Source organism: Muscardinus avellanarius (assembly GCF_963383645.1).
Source record: "Muscardinus avellanarius genome assembly, chromosome: X".
NCBI lineage: Eukaryota > Metazoa > Chordata > Mammalia > Rodentia > Gliridae > Muscardinus > Muscardinus avellanarius.
The window spans coordinates 49,542,397-49,562,756 of NC_137792.1; the positions used below are offsets into that span (position 1 = coordinate 49,542,397).

Sequence of the window (20,360 nt, forward strand, 5' to 3'; positions counted from 1 at the left end):
AGCACTCTCAACAATGGTCTACGGATCAAAACCATCTCCTTTTGGACACAAGGGAAGCTAGGATCCGGACGTCACGATGAAGGTTTAGCCTCTGTTCCTTTCCAGACTCACTACCCAACGGAGCTTCCACCTCTTAGAAAGGGACATTCTTTGTGTCTGTTTCAGAGTGAAGCCACTGGCCTAATGATAGTAAATATTCTGCCCATTGCACCAACCTTTCCGGAAAGAATTCCTTTATCAGAATCTCATCATCCGAGTTCAGACGTTTTTAAAACTTCATAGGTTATGTACAAAAATCCTAAGAATTCTATCTAAACTTAGTCTAGGCCCACGGACTTCCCCAACATTGTCCTCTATTTAAAAGCAGACCCACGTAATTATTCTTTGGTCTCTTTACTGGCACGTAATCACCTAGTTTGGCCCTGGAATGTTTCCCGGTAGTGTTTCAAACCCTCGCTCAAATTCGTGTGTGTGTGTGTGTGTGTGTGTGTGTGTGTGTGTGTGTGTGTGTGTTTTGATGGGGATTGAAACTTCTGAGCCATTCTACATCTGAGCTATTTATTTACCTCTCAGCCCTACTTTAGTTTTATTTTGAAACGGGGTTTCACTCAGTTACTGATGCTGCCCTTTAAAGTGAGATCTCAGTACTTAGGAGACCATCCTGGCCTCCTAAGTACTGGTATTACAGACATGTACCACCACTTCCCACACCTCACATAAAATTTACCATAAATATCAGTTATGCAGCTCAAAGTCAGTCTTCTCTGTCTCAGGCAATCAGAGTTATCAGTTTGGATGTCTTTCTATATAAAAGGAGAAAATTGATAGCCTTATGTTATAAATGAGGGAACTAAAGCTCAGTGAAAGTTGAGCATGGTGGGGAAGCCTTGTTTTGGGTGTTTTTTTTTGTTTGTTTGTTTGTTTGTTTTTTTGCGGGTCTGGGGATGGAACCCAGGGGCATCCCCAGACCCAGCTACACCCCCTGCCCTATTTTTTATTCTTTATTTTGAAACAGGGTCTCACTGAGTTGCAGAGGGCCTCACTAAGTAGCTGAGGCTGTCCGTGAACCACGATCCTCCAGTCTCAGCCTCCCAAATGCTGGGATCACAAGCATGTGTCACCATGCCCGGCTTGGGAGGCTTTGTTTTAAGACAAACAAAAAGGCTCAGAGGTAGAATGCCCCTGGGCTCAATCCCCACCAGCATATTACACACACACACACACACACACACACACACACACACACACACACACTTGGTTTCATTTAACTTTCCCATATCTGTATTCATCATTGTTGTAACTAATGAAGGTACTTACTCCAAAATTTAGAAAGGCTTTTCCCAAATCATCACTAATTTTAATAAATCCCTCTAAGAGATATGTTTTTTGGTTCTTAAGCTTAGGTTTTTCTGTATAGCTTGGAACAGAAAACTTAGGAGCTAACTGCTTACATTTTACTCGCTTGCAGGTATAGACAAAGGAGTCCTGTATCACACTGCTGAATGTATTTCTTTTCTAGGACCCTCTTTTTTGTTGTTGTTGTTGGTGGTGGTGGTGTTGGTTTTGGGTGTTGGGCAATGCTGGAGATCGAACTCACACATGATAGGTAAGTGCTGTACCATTGAGCTATATCCCCAGCCCTGTCTAGGCCCCTCTTAATTAGAAAGTTATACGCCAATTCCTTCACACTCCTATATTCCCTTTATCACATGGCAGTAGTTTTTGCAAGAATGCACTAAGCTTATTAACTCTAAATGTGGCCATTTTCTTATCTCCTAATTAAAAAAAAATCCCTCCGTCCAACTCCAGATCTAGCTATTGCCTGCATTTTTTTTTAATGCGGGCCTGAGGGTGGAACCCAGAGTTATTTGACCTCTGAGCTACACTCCCTGCCCTATTTTTTATTCTTTATTTTGAAACAAGGTCTCACTAAGTTGCGGAGGGTCTCACTAAGTAGCTGAGCTGTTCACCGAACCAAGATCCTCCTGTCTCAGCCTCCCAAATGCTGGGATTACAAGTGTGCACCACCACACCCAGCTTATTATCTGAATTTAAATATGATTGTTCTTTATAACCCTTCCATAGCTCATAACTTTTGTAAATGATTTTTTTTTCTTTAGTAGTACTGAGACATTCTACCTCTGAGTTACATCCACAACTCTCTTTTTAATTTTGAAACAGGACTTGCTAGGTCACTGAGAGTTTCACTAAGTTCCTGAGGCTGGTCTTAAACCTGAGATCCTCCTGTCTCAGCCTCCCAAGTATGAGCTAGGATTAGAGGCTTGAGCCACCATGCTGGGTTTACAGATTATCTTTAGATTCTTTAATAAAATGACTTTTAAAGCTATTATAGCTTTTCACCATGAACACATTAAAAATAACTTACTTAATCAGCACACTCCAACTTTCTAAAAATATATAATCAAAGTCTTGCTGAACCAGGCGTGGTGGTGCACACTTATAATCCCAGCATTCGGGAGGCTGAGATTGGAGGATCGCAGTTCGCAGACAGCCTCAGCTACTTAGTGAGACCCTGTTTCAAAATAAAGTATAAAAAAATAGGGCAGGAGGTGTGGCTCGGAGGTCGAATGCCCCTGGGTTCCATCCCAGATCCCTCAGAAAAATTTCTTGCTGAGCATAGTGGTGCATGCATATCATCCCAATACTTAGGAGGCTGAGAAAAGAGACAGAAGGATCACAAGTTCTAGGACAGCCTCAGCAACTTAGGGCCTCCACAACTTAGTAAGACCCCATTTTTTAAAGGAATATAAAACTATTGACCAATGTTCACCAGTATTTACAATAAACAATATACAATTGGATAACATTCTGATTACTACAAAGTTATTTTTTGATTTGTATTGAACTAGTAAACCAAATACTGAAAAGACTGAGCCTACATGTTAAGATTCGAATGAGTTGGGGTAAATACATGCAAACCAAAAATTTAGATCATAAAAATGTGCTCACTTATGTCAGGTCCTAAATTGCCCATATCTCTAAACATCCATGTTCTCATGAACCAAGTCCTAAGACATTCCATGAATCATTTTCTTTTAGATTTAAATTAAAAAAAAAACTTACTGTGGCACTAGGACTCAACCCCCAGGGAGTTCTACCACTGATCTAACCCCAGTCCTATTTATTTTGAAACAGGATCTCGCCAAGCCACTGTGCACAAGCCTTGAATCTGCTATTTTTCAGCCTCTCAAGTCCTGGGATTATGGAGTACACCACTGTACTCCTAGGCCTCAACTTTGTGAGTATGGGGGTGGGGGATGGAGCCCAGGGGCATTCTGCCTCAAACTATGCTCCAGTCCTCTTTGTGTTTTGAAACATTACCACACCTACCTTCTTTTCTTAAAGGAATGGCTGACTAGAGGAACTTTTAAAAATGCTCATTTATGAGGTCTTGCTTAGTTAACTAGAAGAAATAAAGATTTGTGTAGTATTCTTGTCTTAGGAGGGGATGTTATTGGTAGTGATAGTATTTTCTTTTAAGAATTTTGCTAATAAACTTGTATTTATGTAATTATAAAGATACATGGATTTTGTTGCTGCAGCTTTTAAACTATCCAACTTAAATATCCAATGAGCTATAGAATCATTAACTTGAAAGGTTATGATTTCGAAAAATTTTTTTTCAATTTAACTTGAGGTGATATATTTCATAGCTTGCTCAAAAGAATGGCATCTTAGAAACATGCACTTTGCTGGGCGTGGTGGCGCACGCTTGTAATTCCCGCACTTGGGAGGCTGAGACAGGAGGATCACACAGGTTCGAAGCCAGCCTCATCTACTTAGTGAGGCTCTCAGCAACTTAGTGAGACCCTGTTTCCTAATAAAATATAAAATAGGTCTGGGAGTATAGCCCGGAGGTAGAAAGCCTCTGGGTTCCACCCCTATTACCACCAAAAAAAAAAAAAAAAGAAAAAGAAACATGCACTTAAAAACTGTAGTTTTTTTTGCTGGGCGTGGTGGCGCGTGCTTATAATACCCGCGCTTGGGAGGCTGAGACAGGAGGATCACACAGGTTCGATGCCAGCCTCAGCTACTTAGTGAGGCTCTCAGCAACTTAGTGAGACCCTGTTTCCAATAAAATATAAAATAGGTCTGGGAGTATAGCCCGGAGGTAGAAAGCCTCTGGGTTCCACCCCCCAGTACCACCAAAAAAAAAAAAAAAAAAAAAAAAACCTGTGGTTTTTGTTTTGGTGAATGCTTAAGAACAAAAACCATTTACATATATTATATATACACATGCATGCATACATACACAAAAACTCAAAATTGTCCTTAGACATATGAGTTTAAGACAAGCTCTGCTTGAGTATGACTATGGAAATTTTCCCAATATTTAGAAAGGCAGAGGAAACATACCATGGTATCAAATGCTGTTTTCTGATAAAGGAAGCAACTGCAGAAAGCTTTTATTTAATCAAAGTAACCAGTGCTACTGATGCAAAACAAAAAGCCCAGCAAGTCCCCCAACGCTACTTTCAAAACCAACATATCAAACTTGATTTTCATTAGAATAGATATTTTTTCACACTAGTAAATCAAATATCAAGACTCAGATTTATATATATATATATATATATATATATATATATATATATATATATATAAAACAACGCAAACAATTATTGAGCTTCATCTTCTGGACAAGAATGCCAAGTCAGTCTCTCTTCATAAAAGCAATTACAATCTGTGTACACTTCATATTGGCCTCTTTTGCCAGCACCAGGTGGGCCTCATCAGAATCTTTCCATTTCATGAGGAACATCAACTCTCCACTGCTGTCCCTGGCACCAATTATCCATTCAGGGTCAAGAGCTCTGGCAAAGCCCTGTGGTTTGTCATAAGACCTCTGGCAGAGCTCTGTGGTTTTCTTCTTTGATTTGCTACATCAGATTCACTGTCATACAAATATTTCCTTTTTGTACCATCTTTTTCTTTACCAGCTTTTTGAGAATTACGAAATGCTTCAATTAATTGTGGACAATCTAAATTTTCTTCAGGTTCCCAAGTATTGTCAGCATCTGTAAATCCCTTCCACTTCAGGAAATACTCCACCTTCCCATTTACCACATGCCAGTCCAGTACTTTTTCCACCACAAATTCTTCAGGTTCTGCCTCTGACTTTTTTGCTCTTTCTATTCTGTTTCTTTCCCATTTTTTGCAATGTGGTTTTATTGGAAGCCATTTTCATTGCAGACTTGAAGAGCTCACCACCGGCGCTGCTCCGGGTTGCGGTCCGCGGCGACTTGAGACCCCATGGTCAGGGGTCCTGGTAGAATAAAGTGCAAGGAAGAGAAGGACCCAAATCCTGGCTTTCACCTCCACTCCACTAGACCCAGCTCTAAAGAACTACATGATCATACCAAAGTAGCCATGTTAAAATAGTACTTAAAAGTTCAGAAATAGTTGTCCCTGAGTTACTAGGTCATTTGCTACTTGCCGAGCAATCAAATCCGAGATTTTAATAGATTGCTAACTGAATTACAGCAATAGAAGAGTACAAGTCTAACTCTACCTTACCACAACCACAAGCAACAACTATGTGGATGGTTTCTCTTCTTCTTTTTTTTTTTTTCCCGCGGTAATGGGGATTGAAGCCATTGAAGCATTCTACCTCTGAGCTACACCCCAGCCTATTTTACATTTTATTTTGAAATAGGATCTCACTAAATTGCTGAGGATCACACTTAGTTCCTGTGACTAGCCTTGAACCTGAGATCTTCCTATCTCTTCCTCCCAAATATTTGGATTACAGGTGTGTGTCACCATGTCTGGCTGAGGATTTATGACTTAAAAGCAAAAGGGATTGCATCCCCAAGTCCCTTGTAGGAGTGAGTACCTAGCACTTTAGGGCAACAATTTATTTAGAATCTCTAGGGAAAAAAAAAGTTCTGGAAGAAAATTGGGCTCCAGTGAATCAAGCCAAACAATTTTCAGTCACTACACATTTACAGTTTATGATGGTTTTTTAATGGTTCAGAGTGAAAAACAGACTGGGATTTAGCAAAAAATCACTACTGTGACTATATCATGAACCATTTTATTTCTGCTTAGAAAAGGATATATCAAGTTGGGAAAGGTCTGGGCTATTATATAAAGTTGAGAGAGGTCTGGGCAGGAATTCTTACACTCTTCTGCCAAAAGATTTCTCCAAACCCCCAAAAACAGAGATGCACCAATTTTCAGATTCTCACAATCACTTACCATGCCCCATCTGGTACTGTTTCAAGTTCTAGGCCTAGTATGCCTAAGACCACTTCCCAGTCTCAACCTCACAACAGAGAAGAGACTAGGCTTGTCTATAACTCTGTATATACTCATTTTATCAACAGCTAGAGTCATTTTAGAAAATTGTATGTTATGAAATATTTTTATGCTCAATTATTTTTATGCTCAGATATTTATATTTTTATGCTCAATCAAATCCAAGTGTGCCAAATCTAATCAATAAAATCTGTATGTCAAATAGCAAAGCATTTACCCCTGTAATGCTTTTAGAATCACATAAGAATCCAGATAGAACCCAATACATATACTGCCATGGTCATGTGATTTTCAAGTATAAAGTTTGTTTGCATAAAGAATTAATCTGAGATTTTTCTAAACTACACTTCTCTGGCATTCATTATTATAACCTTCATTCAATACAATAAAAGCCAACAACTTGACAATTATTGGAAAAAATTATATTTTCAAGAACTTACTACATAAGGTGACAGAATTCCAAAATCAAATTATATGAAAATATACATAGCAATTTCTTTGTACAATAGGTGAGAAATATCTGTAGTATAGAAGAATAGAGGCAAAGAAATATGAAGGAATAGGAGAAGGGTATGAGGGTAAATAACATTTTTAATAGTAAACCCAGAAGTAGTCTATAATTGTGCATGCTTTATCCAAACTTAACATTAGGCAACTGAAATGGAAAAATAAAACCAAATCAGAATTTTGTATTATTTAGGGTAAATTTCAGTAGCTGAATTTAGAACCAACTTTGTTTAGTTCTTGGGGATAATGACTAAAGTCAAGAGCTCTTAACAGCCAGAAAGTGTTATTGCTACAGTAACCAATCCAAGAGATGAGTGCAACTAGATACAAAAAGGACAAAGCACCTAGTGATGACCACTCCTCTGAAGTCATCATTAAAAATCAAGTAATTGCTTATTAAGTATTTCAGTATTTGAACTAAATGATTTGAGAACTTTCTGGCAGACAGATGAGCTAAAAGCAAAGGGGAGTTTAATAAAGCCTCAATGGTTTAAAGGAAATTAAATGGAAACTTTTAATCCTAATTGCTTCTCATCTGACATGCTTTAAGGAGTCTTTTTAAACTGATAAGAACAATGAATAGGAAAAAAAAAACCTGCTAAAATCTTAGAATTTACACGATTCTTATCCTACTACAAGAATGCATTATTTGGTACAAGGTGTATTTGTGGATGTACATGAACAGTATATATATTATCCGGATCATGTTGTGCTATGTACAGGTCTTTACAGTTCTTCCTGAAGGTTAAAACAGTTCATTAGGATTCAAAATGCGTAATCATCTGTAAGTTGGCACTTGTTAGGCTCTTGTCAGCATTGATAACTGGCATGTTTTATTGCAGCCCAGTTCCAGCCAGTGTTTGCCAACTTGTTACAACAGAAGTCCAGCAATAGGTGGGTAGAGTGCAGGAAAAACAGTGCCATGTTTCTCAATTGGAGACCCTGAAATAAGAGAAGTTAATAGCTGCCGAATAAATGTCACTCAAAAGCAGTCTCTTGGCTTTTCCTTACATAGCGGACAACTTTCCTCTTAAATTCTCCGTTTCTGTCTTCCCTCCATTCTTTCGCAGCATCAACATTAGCCGGTGAATCTACATTAGGGTCTGCCAGCATAGAAATGACACTAATCATAATGGTTTCCACAGTGTGAATAGGAAGCCAGCGTTCTTCTGGCTTTTCATAACCATACTTATCCTCCCCAGGCTCATGAAGAATAGAGATGCAAACATCACCATTTTTATCAACATTTGGGTGCCAGATTTCTGTAATGAATTTCATTTTAGGAGGCCGGAGAGGATAATCTTTTGGGAAAGTGAGATGCGCCTTAAAAACACCATCTTCATAAAGCGTATCTGGAGGACCAATAATAAGGACTTCCCAATGATAGAGATCATTGTCATCTATTAAACCTGCTGAAAAGCCTTCCACTGGATTTTTGTTCAGTTCTGCCAGCTGTCTCCGCAGCTGCAGCGCCGACTGCAGCTCCATCATCCCGCCAAGGGCCCGGGTGGCACCGAGCCTGCGAAGGCCTGGGGCTGGCGTGCGGAGGAACCCGGGCCCGCGGCCCCAGCGTCGACGCTGAGGGAGGCCGGGTGGGCGGGCGGGCATCTGGCTGCCGGCGCAGCGCCGCGCGGCTCGGCTCTAAAAAATAAATTTAAAAAGGGGTGGGAGTGTAGCTCAGAGGTAGAACACCCTTGGGTTCAATACCCAGTACCACAAAAATAAAATCATGGCTTGGGATTCATCTCCCTCCAAAAACGTAAGTCCCTCCAAGGCAGGAACAAAATATTCATATTTTCATTCATAGTAACCTGTCACATTAGTCAGAGCCTAGTGGAGCTTAAATATTTGTTGAATTGATCTCAAATTGGGAAGGCAGAATTTCAGGAGAAGAAAACCACCGGAAATATCTTTCAGAGTTCGGGTTTATATAATTATTGTTATGTTTATATGCAAATTTAATACAAATTGTTGTTGTTATGTTTATATACCAATTTAATGCAAAATCTTGGGTAGTGTTTTCCCGGTGCCCCCTGAGGAGGTCCTGTAACATTCCATCTAATTTAATCTACACAGAAGCCTACTCACCAAGTAAACAACACATACTCTCCAGGGCCAGCTCCAGTGTCCTTTCCTGGGAGAAGCCCTTCTTGCAGACCATATCCAGCTTTACGAACCATGTGTATAAAGGAAATCCTCAATTATAGTATTTTGGTTAATCAAGGTTACATAGTTTGTGTACACTTTAAAGTTTATTACATGGAATGTAACGATCCTTTAGTACATATTTCAGTGATAAAACATCAATCTATTCACTCATGAGTACATACTCTTAATGGACCTGATAAAATATTTGATTGGGAATGAAGTAGAAAAATATTAGTTTTACCTACTATTATTTCATTTACCACTAGCAACAGAAGTGTAAGTCACATATTTCTTACCCAGACAATAGAACTTAACCTCTAGCAGTCATGCTTGCCCCGGTAAAATCTCTTTTCCACACTACAGCCAGAATGTTCTTTCTAAGACATAATACAGAAGCTGTATTGCTCAATGGCATCATCAGGTAACAGGAAGATCTAATGGATTACTCTGGTGTATGTCTTATCTATAATTAGTTATAATTGGTTATAAATTCAAAGTTTAGTAGCTCATAAGTTGAAAGTTTATAAGTAGAAGAACCTCTTTAATTAGAGGAGAAAATAACAAATAGCTTAATCCCTCCAAATATACCAAATATAGACAGCTTTATGGACTAATTATACCACATTTAATAAGCAGATACTTCTCGTGCAATTTATCTTTAACAAAGAACAGAAAATGGTAGAAAGTTCCCGAAGTCACTAAACACTATTAAAATAAAACTGATTTTGAAATTTGTTAGAGATGGACCCCCCAAAAGAAAAATATAGACCTATAATGAACAAATTATAGCCTTTGTGCCAAATCTGGAGTATTGTCTGTTTTTGTATAGCCTATAGGCTGAGAATGGTATTTAAAAATTGTAAAGGTTGGGAAAAATAAAAGGAAAGGTAATGTCATATGGTGTATACAAATTATATGAAATTCATAAAATTTGATAGGCCTTAAAGAAACAGTCATTCATTTACATATTTATATTGACTAAAAAACATGAGTACAAGTTGAATAATTGCAAATCATTAAGTTGCTGAAGCTGACCTTAAACCTGTGATCCTCCTGACTCAGCCTCCCAAATACTGGGATTATATGCATGGACCACTGCACCCAGCACAAAAAAAGACTATGTTGTAAACAATGGCTAAAATATTCACTATCTAGACCTTTACAGAAGAAATTTACCAATCCTTGATTCCAAAGATTTGAGGTTTAAGGCCAGCCTCAGCAAATTAGACCCTGTTTCCAAATTAAAAGGCTGGTGTATAACTCAGAGGTAAAATGCCCTTGGGTTCAATTTCCAAAACCAAAAATAATCTCAGCAAGTTGGGCATGGTGATGCATGCCTGTAATCCCAGTACTTGAGAGACTGAAGCAGGAGGATCATACAGTGACCCTGGGTTAGGTCTCCAGTACAAAGCAAAAAAAGAATCTCAGCAAACTATAAACAGAAGATATTTCAGGTGTTCAATAGGCAAAACACAATCCCTGTTCAATGTTGCAAAGCCAGGAAATTTCCTATAAAACTTCAGTATGAAAGTAATGGAAAGACTTAGGTTAAAAAGCACATGAGGAGCTGAGCCTGGTGGTGCACGCTTGTAATCCCCATGCTTGGGAGGCTGAAACAGGAGGATCGTGCAGGTTCGGAGCCAGCCTCAGCTACTTAGTGAGGCTCTCAGCAACTTAGTGAGACCCTGTTTCCAAATAAAATATTTAAAAACTGGGTCTTGGAGTATATCCCAGAGGTAGAAAACCTCTGGGTTCCATCCCCAGTACCACCAAAAAATAAAATTAAATTAAAAAAAAAAAAGCACATGAGGGAGCCGGGTGTGGTGACACAGGTTGCAGGTTTGTAATCCTAGCATTTGGGAGGCTGAGACAGGAGGATCCGGGTTTGCGACCAGCCTCAGCTACTTAGTGAGACCCTCCACAACTTAGTGAGACCCTGTTTCCAAATAAAGAATAAAATACTGAACTGGGAGTGTAGCTTGGAGGTAGAATGCCCCTTGGTTCAATCCCTAGCACCACACACACACAAAAGCACATGAGGTAGCTACACTATTGCTGCCCAAACAGGAAGGTCTAGAAGAGTTAGACTTGCTGTCCATTCTTGGACCTGTGAGCATCCATAGCCACCTGATTTTAAAAGGAACAGTAAAAGACCAGAGGAGCGGTATGGATAGATGATTAAGTAGAGGGGTGGGAACAAAGGACTAGGTTGAGGAAAAGGAAACTGAGGAGAGAACATGGAACTGGAATACTAAGAAGAGGGTATTAGAAGGAGGAAGTGTGAGATACAGTGATCCATACTAAGATGAAGTCATTGCTGCTGCCTGGTAGGGAGAGCGCAGAGCTAAAAGGCTGAGGGGCCAGGCTGGAAGAGTAATGAGAGTGGGAAAAGTAAACTAGGACAGGCTTTGACAACTAGCAAGAAAGTGTGGGACTGGAGACTAGCAGGGAGTATTAGCAGATGGTAGTGTGAGATACAGTGTCTAACACTGAGAAACAACTCTACACTTGTCAGGATATTACGCTCAGTTCAAAGAGGCAGTATGTCAGTTCCAGATCCTCTGATCACCCTCAGGAATCCGCACAGGAAGGAGATGGGGTGGAAGAACAGAAAGAGAGGATAAAGAGGTCAGGATAAAGAACGGCATTACTTGGAGAAACCCAGTTTAAGGAAGTGGAGAGTGTGTGTGTGTGTGCGTGCGTGCGTGCGTGTGTGTGTGTGTGTGTGTGTGTGTGTGAGAGAGAGAGAGAAAGAATGAGAATGAGAGGAGAGAAGTGGGCCCTGTGAGCATCCTTAGGAACCTCTTAGAGGAGTTGAGCTTGAAAACTGGAGAGGGGTGATTTTAAATATAGTGGTTTTGCTTGTTTTTGAGTGCTATGAATAGAACTCACAGCCTTACACTTGATAGGTAAGCATTTTACCACTGTGCTACATCCCCACCACTTAAATTCAGCTAGTTGTGTTTTTGTATTGTTTTTGTGGTACTGGAGACTGAACCCAGAGACATTATATCTTCAAGCTACACCCCTAGCTCTATTTTTTATTTTTTAATTGGAAACAGGTCTCACTAGTTGTTGGTATTTAACCCAGGAGTTTTATCCCTCTGAACTACAACCCCTAGTCCTATTTTTTTATTTTTTAACTTGAAACAGGGTCTTAATAAGTTACTATGGGCCTTGGTAAGTTACTGAGGCTGGTCTTAGATCTGCAATCCTCCTGTCACAGCCTCCCAAGTACTGGGATTACAGGAATACGCCACCACACCTGACTTCTTTCTTTTTTATGTGGGCACTCAATGCTGTCATGTTTTCTTTTCATTTTGTCCCAGAGATTTTGAAAGGGGATTGGGAGTCAGAGGTGGGAGGAGAATAAGGAGAACCAAGGGTGGAAATTTTCAAAAAACAGTATGTCCATATAAGAAAGCATCACTGCCAGTCTCACTAAATGTATGGTGGGGGATAGGAGGTGAATGTGGATAGAAATAAACCAAGTGATATGTGCATGTATATTTATTTCACTTTGGATCTTACTATGATATATAATTACAATGTGCCAATAAAAGGATAAAAACTACCACTATAAATATTAACATTTATAATTTTTGTGGTACTGAAGATTGAAACCAGAGGCATTGTACCTCCAAGCTACAACCCCACCTCTTTAATTTTTATTTTGAAACAAGGCATCATTAAGTTGTTGAGAATCTTGCTAAGCTGCTGAAGCTTACCTCAAACCTGTGATCCTCCTGTCTCAGCCTCCCAAGTACTGGGATTATAGGCATATGCCACTGTGCCTAACTAATATTAATGATTTTAATTCTCAGGAGCTATAACAAAGGACAAGGCTACCATACCATGGAGCACCAAGATATAAGTCATGAGAGTGCCCTAGAGTTCTTGTGTTATTTGGAAGGGGAATTAAAATATTAACTGTATAGTTTTTTATAGTTTTGCAGGATAAAATTTCAAGGATAACCTTTTAAGAACATGCAAAGAAATTTTCCTGCAATTTTTGTATGATTTAATTTGCACTGCAAGAAATGCTACATAGGAAACTGTCTAAAGATCCTATGGAAAAATATTCAAGACTACTTCTAAAATAAGAGGAATGGTATGCATGGTCTCCAAAACATTGAATTGAATCTCAAGACTATCGAATGTCCAAGTGAATGTTTATTGTACTCGGAAGACGTGGATGAGTCAGTTCAGTTGGTAGATCATTTTTTCAACTCTGAGCCTTGGATCATGTTGCTTCGACACTTCTACATGGACTGCATCTGAGTGAGAGAAAGATTTGTAAATCTTTAATCATTTCTGTATATTTTCCTTTGTGGTTATAAAATTATAAATACTTCCATATAAAACTCTGGTCATTTTTCTCTATATATTATGCCTGAAGCTTTGTCAGGCCTCCTAAGAACAATATTTTAAGAACTAGGGAGGCCAACATATCAGCTAAAGGCTAAAGAAGCCTTGTTCTCTCTCATTTATTTCAGCAACACTCCATATTACCATTACCTGCTTCCATTTCTTTATTCAATGTATTTTTTCTGCCTGTAATGCCAAACTTCTTTTTTAAACTTTTTATTGGTTCATTGTAGTCATACATCTTAATGAAGTACAAGATGGTGGAGACATACATGCACACATCACCCAATTAGCCCTTACCCAATTCCCGCCCCATTCCCTCCTTCTCATGTTTGTCTTAGTGACTGACTTTGATGTTTGTTAATGTACATCATGAACATTAGAGCATTTCCCTCTTCCTTACTCCCATTCCCTCAGGTCACTTTTTTTGCTCATCTATAGTATCTCTTTCTTTGTCTACAGTTCCTCCTATAACTCATTTTCTCCCTAGCTTTCACATGTTAGGGAGAGCATCCTATTTCTTACTTATTGTGACTGACTAATCTCACTTGGCCTAATGTTCTCCAGTTCCATCCATTTCCCTGAAAATGATGTAATTGAGTTTTTTTAATGGCTGAGTAAAATCTCATTGTGTACATATCCCACAGTTTTGTAATCCATTCATCTGTTGATGGACATCTTGGCTGGTTCCATAGTTTCTATCCTATATGCATTCACTGGGTGAAATCCTCATCACCATTCAGTACTCAGTGCTTTGAAACCTTTTGCCACTGAATGAAATATTCTCTCCTTTGAATTTCCATGGTGCTTTATGTTTATATCCCTACTTACTTGACTGTTTATATATATTTGTCTGGAGCATTCTTCCCCCACTCTTTTCACTGGCTAATTAATTTTAAATCTATTTAACTTGGTTATCAGCTCTCAGAAAAGTTATCCATGAAATCTCCAGACTGGATCACTTGCCTCCAGCACTAATCACAGTTAAGTTTATCGAATGAATAAATAAGCGAATGACTAAAAATATTGTTGAATTCACTTGTACACAATTGAGGTGTTTTTGTTTTGTTTTGTTTTGCAGGACTGGGGTTGGAACCCAGGGGCATTCTACCTTCGAGCTATACCCCCATCCCTATTTTTTATTCTTTATTTTGAAACAGGGCCTCACTAAGTAGCTGAGGCTGTCCACGAACCATGAGCCTTCTGTCTCAGCCTCCCAAATGCTGGGATTACAAGCATGTGTCACCACACCCAGCTTCACAACTGAAGTTTAACAACACAAGTTTGTAAAGATCTACACCAGGTCTGCACAGTTCAGTGTCTTTTTTATAATGCTGAAATTATTAGAATTAGACTTTCTTCTATGAGAGACTGATTCCACACAAAAGATGTATATTTATAAATTCCATTCTAACACTGAGTGCCACCTCCAGTGATTTCCTATTTTTACCTAGGTCTTAAGAAACAATAGATAAAATACCTGACGTCCTAGGGTTTGAATGGAAACACTGTCGGTATTTAAACCTTGCTGGGTATTGACGGTTTGAGATACCATCAGGGAAGGAGAGTCCATTGGAGTTGGAATCTGTGAATTTGAATGAAAAAGAAAAAAGTGGCAACTTGATTAGGTTTGTTTTTACTCTAAGAATGAAATTTTTGTTTTATTTTTATACTTTTATTGGCACATTTAATTATATATCATAGTGAGATTCAAAGTAATATAAACATACATGCACATAGCACTTAGTATGTTTCCCTCCACATCCTGCTCACCCCTCCTCCCTCCCCATACAGATTAGTGCGATTGACAGTGATACCTACATATTAGACATGGCATTATTTGAACTGTTTACTTCATCAAGCCTCCTTTTCCCCTCTCTACCTCCCTAACCAATCCACTTCCTCTGTTCTGCTGGTCTCTCTCCTCATTTATCTGAAGTCCCTTTTGTTTCTTATTTTCCCTCTAGCTTCCACACATGAGAGAAAACATAGGACCCTTGACTTTCTGAAACTGGCTGATCTCACTTGGTATAATATTCTCTAGTTCTATTCATTTTTCTGCAAGTAATATAATTTTGTTCTTCTTTACAGCTGAGTAGAATTCCATTGTGTATATAGCTCATAAGTTTGTAATCAATTACTCTGTTGACAACTAGGTTGGGTCCATAATTTGGGTATTGTGAATTTTGCTACCATAAATATAGATATATATGGCCAGGCGTGGTGGCCCACACTTGTAATCCCAGCATTTAGGAGGCTGAGACCAGAGGATCATGGTTCATGGACAGCCTCAGCTACTTAGTGAGGCCCTCCACAACTTAGTGAGACCCTGTTTCAAAATAAAGAATAAAAATTTGGGCAGGTGGTGTACCTCGGAGGTCAAATGTCTCTGGGTTCTATCTCCAGACCCATACACACACACACACACACACACAAATATATATATATGTATATATATATATATATATATATACATATATATATATATATATACATATATATATATATATATATATATAGAGAGAGAGAGAGAGAGAGAGAGAGAGAGATGGTGAACCCAGGAGCATTCTACATCTGAGCTATACCTCCAAGAAGTCTATTTTATTATTTTGTTTTGAAGCAGGGTCTCACTAGGTTGCTAAGAGTCTTGCTAAGTTGCTGAAGCTGGTCTTGAACCTGTGATCCTCCTATCTCAGTCTCCCAAGTACCGGAATTATAGGCATGCACCACCACACTGGGCTCTTTGGTTAGTTTTTAATTGCTCTTCTATTATGATAGTACCAAGAGGTCAAGTAGTACCTCTAGAGTAAATATTACATTTGATGAATGTCATCTTAAAGGATGCTAAATGCCAAATGCAAAGACATATTAGAACTGTAGGGAGAAGTTAGTGATAAAATATAAGGAGGAAGACCTAAAGAATAGCTCTTGCAGAAGAAATTAAAGACACTAGAAGTTGAAGGTCATATTTTCTCTCATATATGAAAGCAGAAGAGAAAAATGGGGGAAATGGGGTATAATGTGAAAATAAAAGATGAATCCAGGTACGGTGGCATATGTCTATAATCCCAGTACTTTAAAGGCTGAGGCAGGAGGATAACAGGTTTGAGTCCAACCCCAGCAAATTAGTGAGGCCCTCAACAACTTTGTGAGACCCTGTTTCAAAGTAAAAAATAAAAGGGCTGGGATGTAGCACAGAGCTAGAATGTTCCTGAGTTCAATCCTCAGTGAGAGAGAGACAGAGACAGAGACAGGGGGGGGGGAGACCAACCAGTAAAGCAGAAGACTGAGGAAAGAGAGAAGGAGAGGTACTAGGAAATGAAAATGACCAAATTATGTATGTGCATGCACAAATACATAATAATGAATTCTACTATTATGTAACAATAAAAATAGTTCCTTTCAACATACAAAAAATAATCCATATAATTCATAACATAAACAGAAACAAAGTCAACGATCACATGATCATTTTAGTAGACACTGAAAAAGCATTTGACAAAATCCAACACCCATTTATGCTAAAACATTGCAAACAATCCAAATAGAAGGAACATAACTCAACATCATAAAGGCAATATATAACAGGCCAGCAACCAGCGTCATATTAAGTGAGGAAAAACTGCAAGAATTTCCCCTAAAAACAGGAATAAGATGAGGATGTCCATTATCACCACTTCTTTTCTTTTCTTTTCTTTTTTTTTTTTTTTGGTGGTACTGGGGTTCCTGGAAGCCCTTCTACCTCCGGGCTACACTCCCAGACCTATTTTTACATTTTCATTTTTGGAAACAGGGTCTCCTAAGCCAGCGCGCGCGGCTGGCTTCGAACCTGCGCGATCCTCCTGTCTCCGCCTCCCAAGCGCGGGGATTACAAGCGTGCGCCGCCACGCCCGGCAATCACCACTTCTTTTCAAAATAGTACTTGAGACTCCAGCCAGAGAAATAAGGCAAAAGAAGGAAATCAAAGAAGTACAAATAAGAAAAGAACTAAACTATTCCTATTTGCAGATGACATGCTGTACTTAGAAGACCCAACAAACTCAACCAAAAGGTTTATAGAACTGATCAACAAATTCAGCAAAGTGTCTGCTTACAAAATCAGTCTTAAAAATATCAGGAACTTTCCTGTATGTTAATCATAAATCCACTGAAAAAGAAATCTGGAAAACACTTCTCCACAAGATATCCCACAGAAAAGAAAATACTTAGGAATAAACCTAACCAAGGAGTAAAAGACCTCTACAAGGAAAATTATAACACGTTGAGAAAATCAATTGAAGACCTTAGGAGATGGAACAATCTTCCATGTTCATGGATAGGCAGAATAAATATCATCAAAATGGCCATTCTTCCAAAAGTGATCTACAGATTCAACATAATACCCATTAAATTACAAAGGTCATTCCTCACAGACATAGACAAATCAGTCCTTAAATTCATTTGGAACAAAAAAAAAAAACAGAATAGACAAAATAGTTCTCAGCAACAAGAACCATGCAGGAGGCATCACAAAACCTGACTTCAAAATATACGACAAAGTCATAACAATAAAAGCAGCATGGTATTGGCACAAAAACAGACACATAGACCAATGAAGCAGAATAGAAGACTCAGAAACAAATTTGCGCACTTACAGCCAATTGATTTTTGACAAAGGGGCCAAAAACATACACTGAAAACAAGATAGCCTCTTCAACAAATGGTGTTGGCAAAACTGGTCAACCATATATACAGAAAAATGGAAATAAACCCCACTTTCTCACCCTGCACAAGAGTCAATTCAAGATGGATCAAAGACTTGAAAATCAGACAGAAACCTTGCAGCTCCTTGAAGAGGGCATATGTTCAACACTTTAAAACATAGGCACAGGTAGCCAGGCGTGGTGGCACATGCTGGTAATCCCAGCACTTGGGAGGCTGAGACAGGAGGATCACACAGGTTCAAAGCCAGCCTCAGCTACTTAGTGAGGCTCTCAGCAACTTAGTGAGACCCTGTTTCCAAATAAAGTATAAAATAGGTCTGGGAGTATAGCCTGGAGGTAGAAAGCCCCTGGGTTCTACCCCTAGTAACAAAACAAACAAACAAACAAAAAAACATAGGCACAGGTAAAAACTTTCTCAATAAGACCCCAACGGCACAAGAAATTAAAATGAGGATCAATATATGGGTTTGCATGAAATTGAAGAGTTTCTGTATGGCAAAGGAATCTGTCAAGAACCTCAACAGAGAGCCGACAGAATGGGAGAAATATTTTGCCAACTATTCTTCCAATAGAGGACTAATATCTAGAATACACAGAGAACTCAAGAAACTCAGCACTAAGAAAACAAATAACCCAATCAAAAAATGGGCAAGTGAACTAAATAGACACTTCACAAAAGAAGAAATTCAAATGGCCAATAAATGTAGGAAAAAGTGTTAACCATCATTAGCAATCAGAGATGCAAATCAAAACTACCCTGAGATTTCACCTAACTCCAATTAGAATGGCAATCATTCATGACATCAGTAAAATTTGATATTCTACTTGTATTAACAATTTCTCCCACTGGAAAGTCTTATAAGAACAAAACTAGTCTTATTAATTTACTAAAATCCCAGGCATGGCGGTGCATGCTTGTAATCCCAGCATTTGGGAGGCTGAGACAGGAGGATCGCATTTTGTGGACAGCCTCAGTAAGTAGCTTTACAACTCAGCGAGACCTTATTTCACAATAAAAAATTTAAAAAATAGAGCTAGGAGTGTAGCTCAGAGTTAGAATGCCCCTGGGTTCCATCCCCAGTACTGAAAAAAAAAGGATGTGCATGAATTATCTTTCATTTAAAATTACATAATTTTTCCTGTCAGTATAATAAATCGCAAGGAGATGTAACCAGTCTTGATATCTTAGAGGGGTTTTACTTACCATTGTATACATAGGCACTTGCTGCAAAGTCACTGGATAGGCCAATGGTGATAGAAGCTTTAAGAAAAGTTTCAGTTAATATATAGTACATTTCTACTAATATCTATTTATATATATATATATATATATATATATATATATATTTTTTTTTTTTTTTTTTTTGCGGTACTGGAGATGGAACCCAGGGGCATTCTACCACTGATCTACACCCCCAGGCCTATGTTTTTATTCTTTATTTTGAAACAGGGTCTCACTGAGTTGCAAAGGGCTTCACTAAATAACTGAAGCTGTCCTCAAACTGTGATCCTTCTGTTTCAGCTTCCCAAATGCTGAGATTACAAGCGTACGCTGCCACACTCGGCTTCTACTAATATTTAATGAGATACAGTATGTATTTCTGAATGACATTTTAGTTGGTGATGGCCTTCATATACCACAGTGGTCCCACAAGGGGAAATTCTTATTCTCCTTGCCTTCCAATTCTATACATTTCTCTGAGGGCTGAAGGAACTAAATGTAATTGTTTGTGTCTCATGTACTCATGTGGGAGTACTTTGCCACTAAGTCTCTATGATATATCAGCAGCAGCAGCATCAACAGCAGCAGGACCACCACCACCACCACATTACTAATTTTCCTTGGCACTTACTATGACTTAGGCAGTATTTTGAGTATTCTACATGTATTACCTCATTTAATGCTTACAACAACCCTATAAGATAGGAGAAAGGAGGGGGGAAGAGGGAAATCTCTAAAACACAATGTACTTTAATATATCAAAGCCAACCACTAAGCCAAGCAAGGGAAGGAGAGATGGGGAGGGAATGGGGTGGGAATTGGGTAGGGGTTAAATCAGTGATGTGTACATGTATGTACACACAAGTTTTTTACCCCAATATGATGTATGAATATAATGCACCCCCAATAAAAAATTTTAAAAAAGGTAGGTTCTATTTTTTTTTGGTGGTACTGGGGTCCTGGAAGCCCTTCTACCTCTGGGATACACTCCCACGGGCTATTTTTTAACTTTTTTTTAATGTGGAAACAGGGTCTCTTAAGCCAGTGAGGCTGGCTCCGAACCAGCGCGATCCTCTTGTCTCCTCTTCCCAAGCACGGGGATTACAAGTGTGCGCCACCACGCCCGGCAA

General features: G+C 38.8%; 1 protein-coding gene and 1 pseudogene across 2 annotated transcripts; both read right to left on the reverse strand.

Moving 5' to 3' along the window:
• Window positions 1-4,640: 4,640 nt before the first annotated feature.
• LOC308278636 (chromobox protein homolog 3-like) lies at window positions 4,641-5,203 on the reverse strand (annotated as a pseudogene). The gene has a single exon. The product of its transcript is annotated as a chromobox protein homolog 3-like (transcript).
• A 2,564-nt stretch (window positions 5,204-7,767) lies between these two features.
• Window positions 7,768-8,280, reverse strand: LOC308278667 (ubiquitin-conjugating enzyme E2 G1-like; the record flags this gene model as incomplete). The annotated part of the gene is made up of 1 exon (XM_080718581.1): window positions 7,768-8,280. One exon carries the CDS (start codon window positions 8,278-8,280, stop codon window positions 7,768-7,770), a length of 513 nt encoding a protein of 170 aa, XP_080574707.1.
• Between the last annotated feature and the right edge of the window lie 12,080 nt (window positions 8,281-20,360).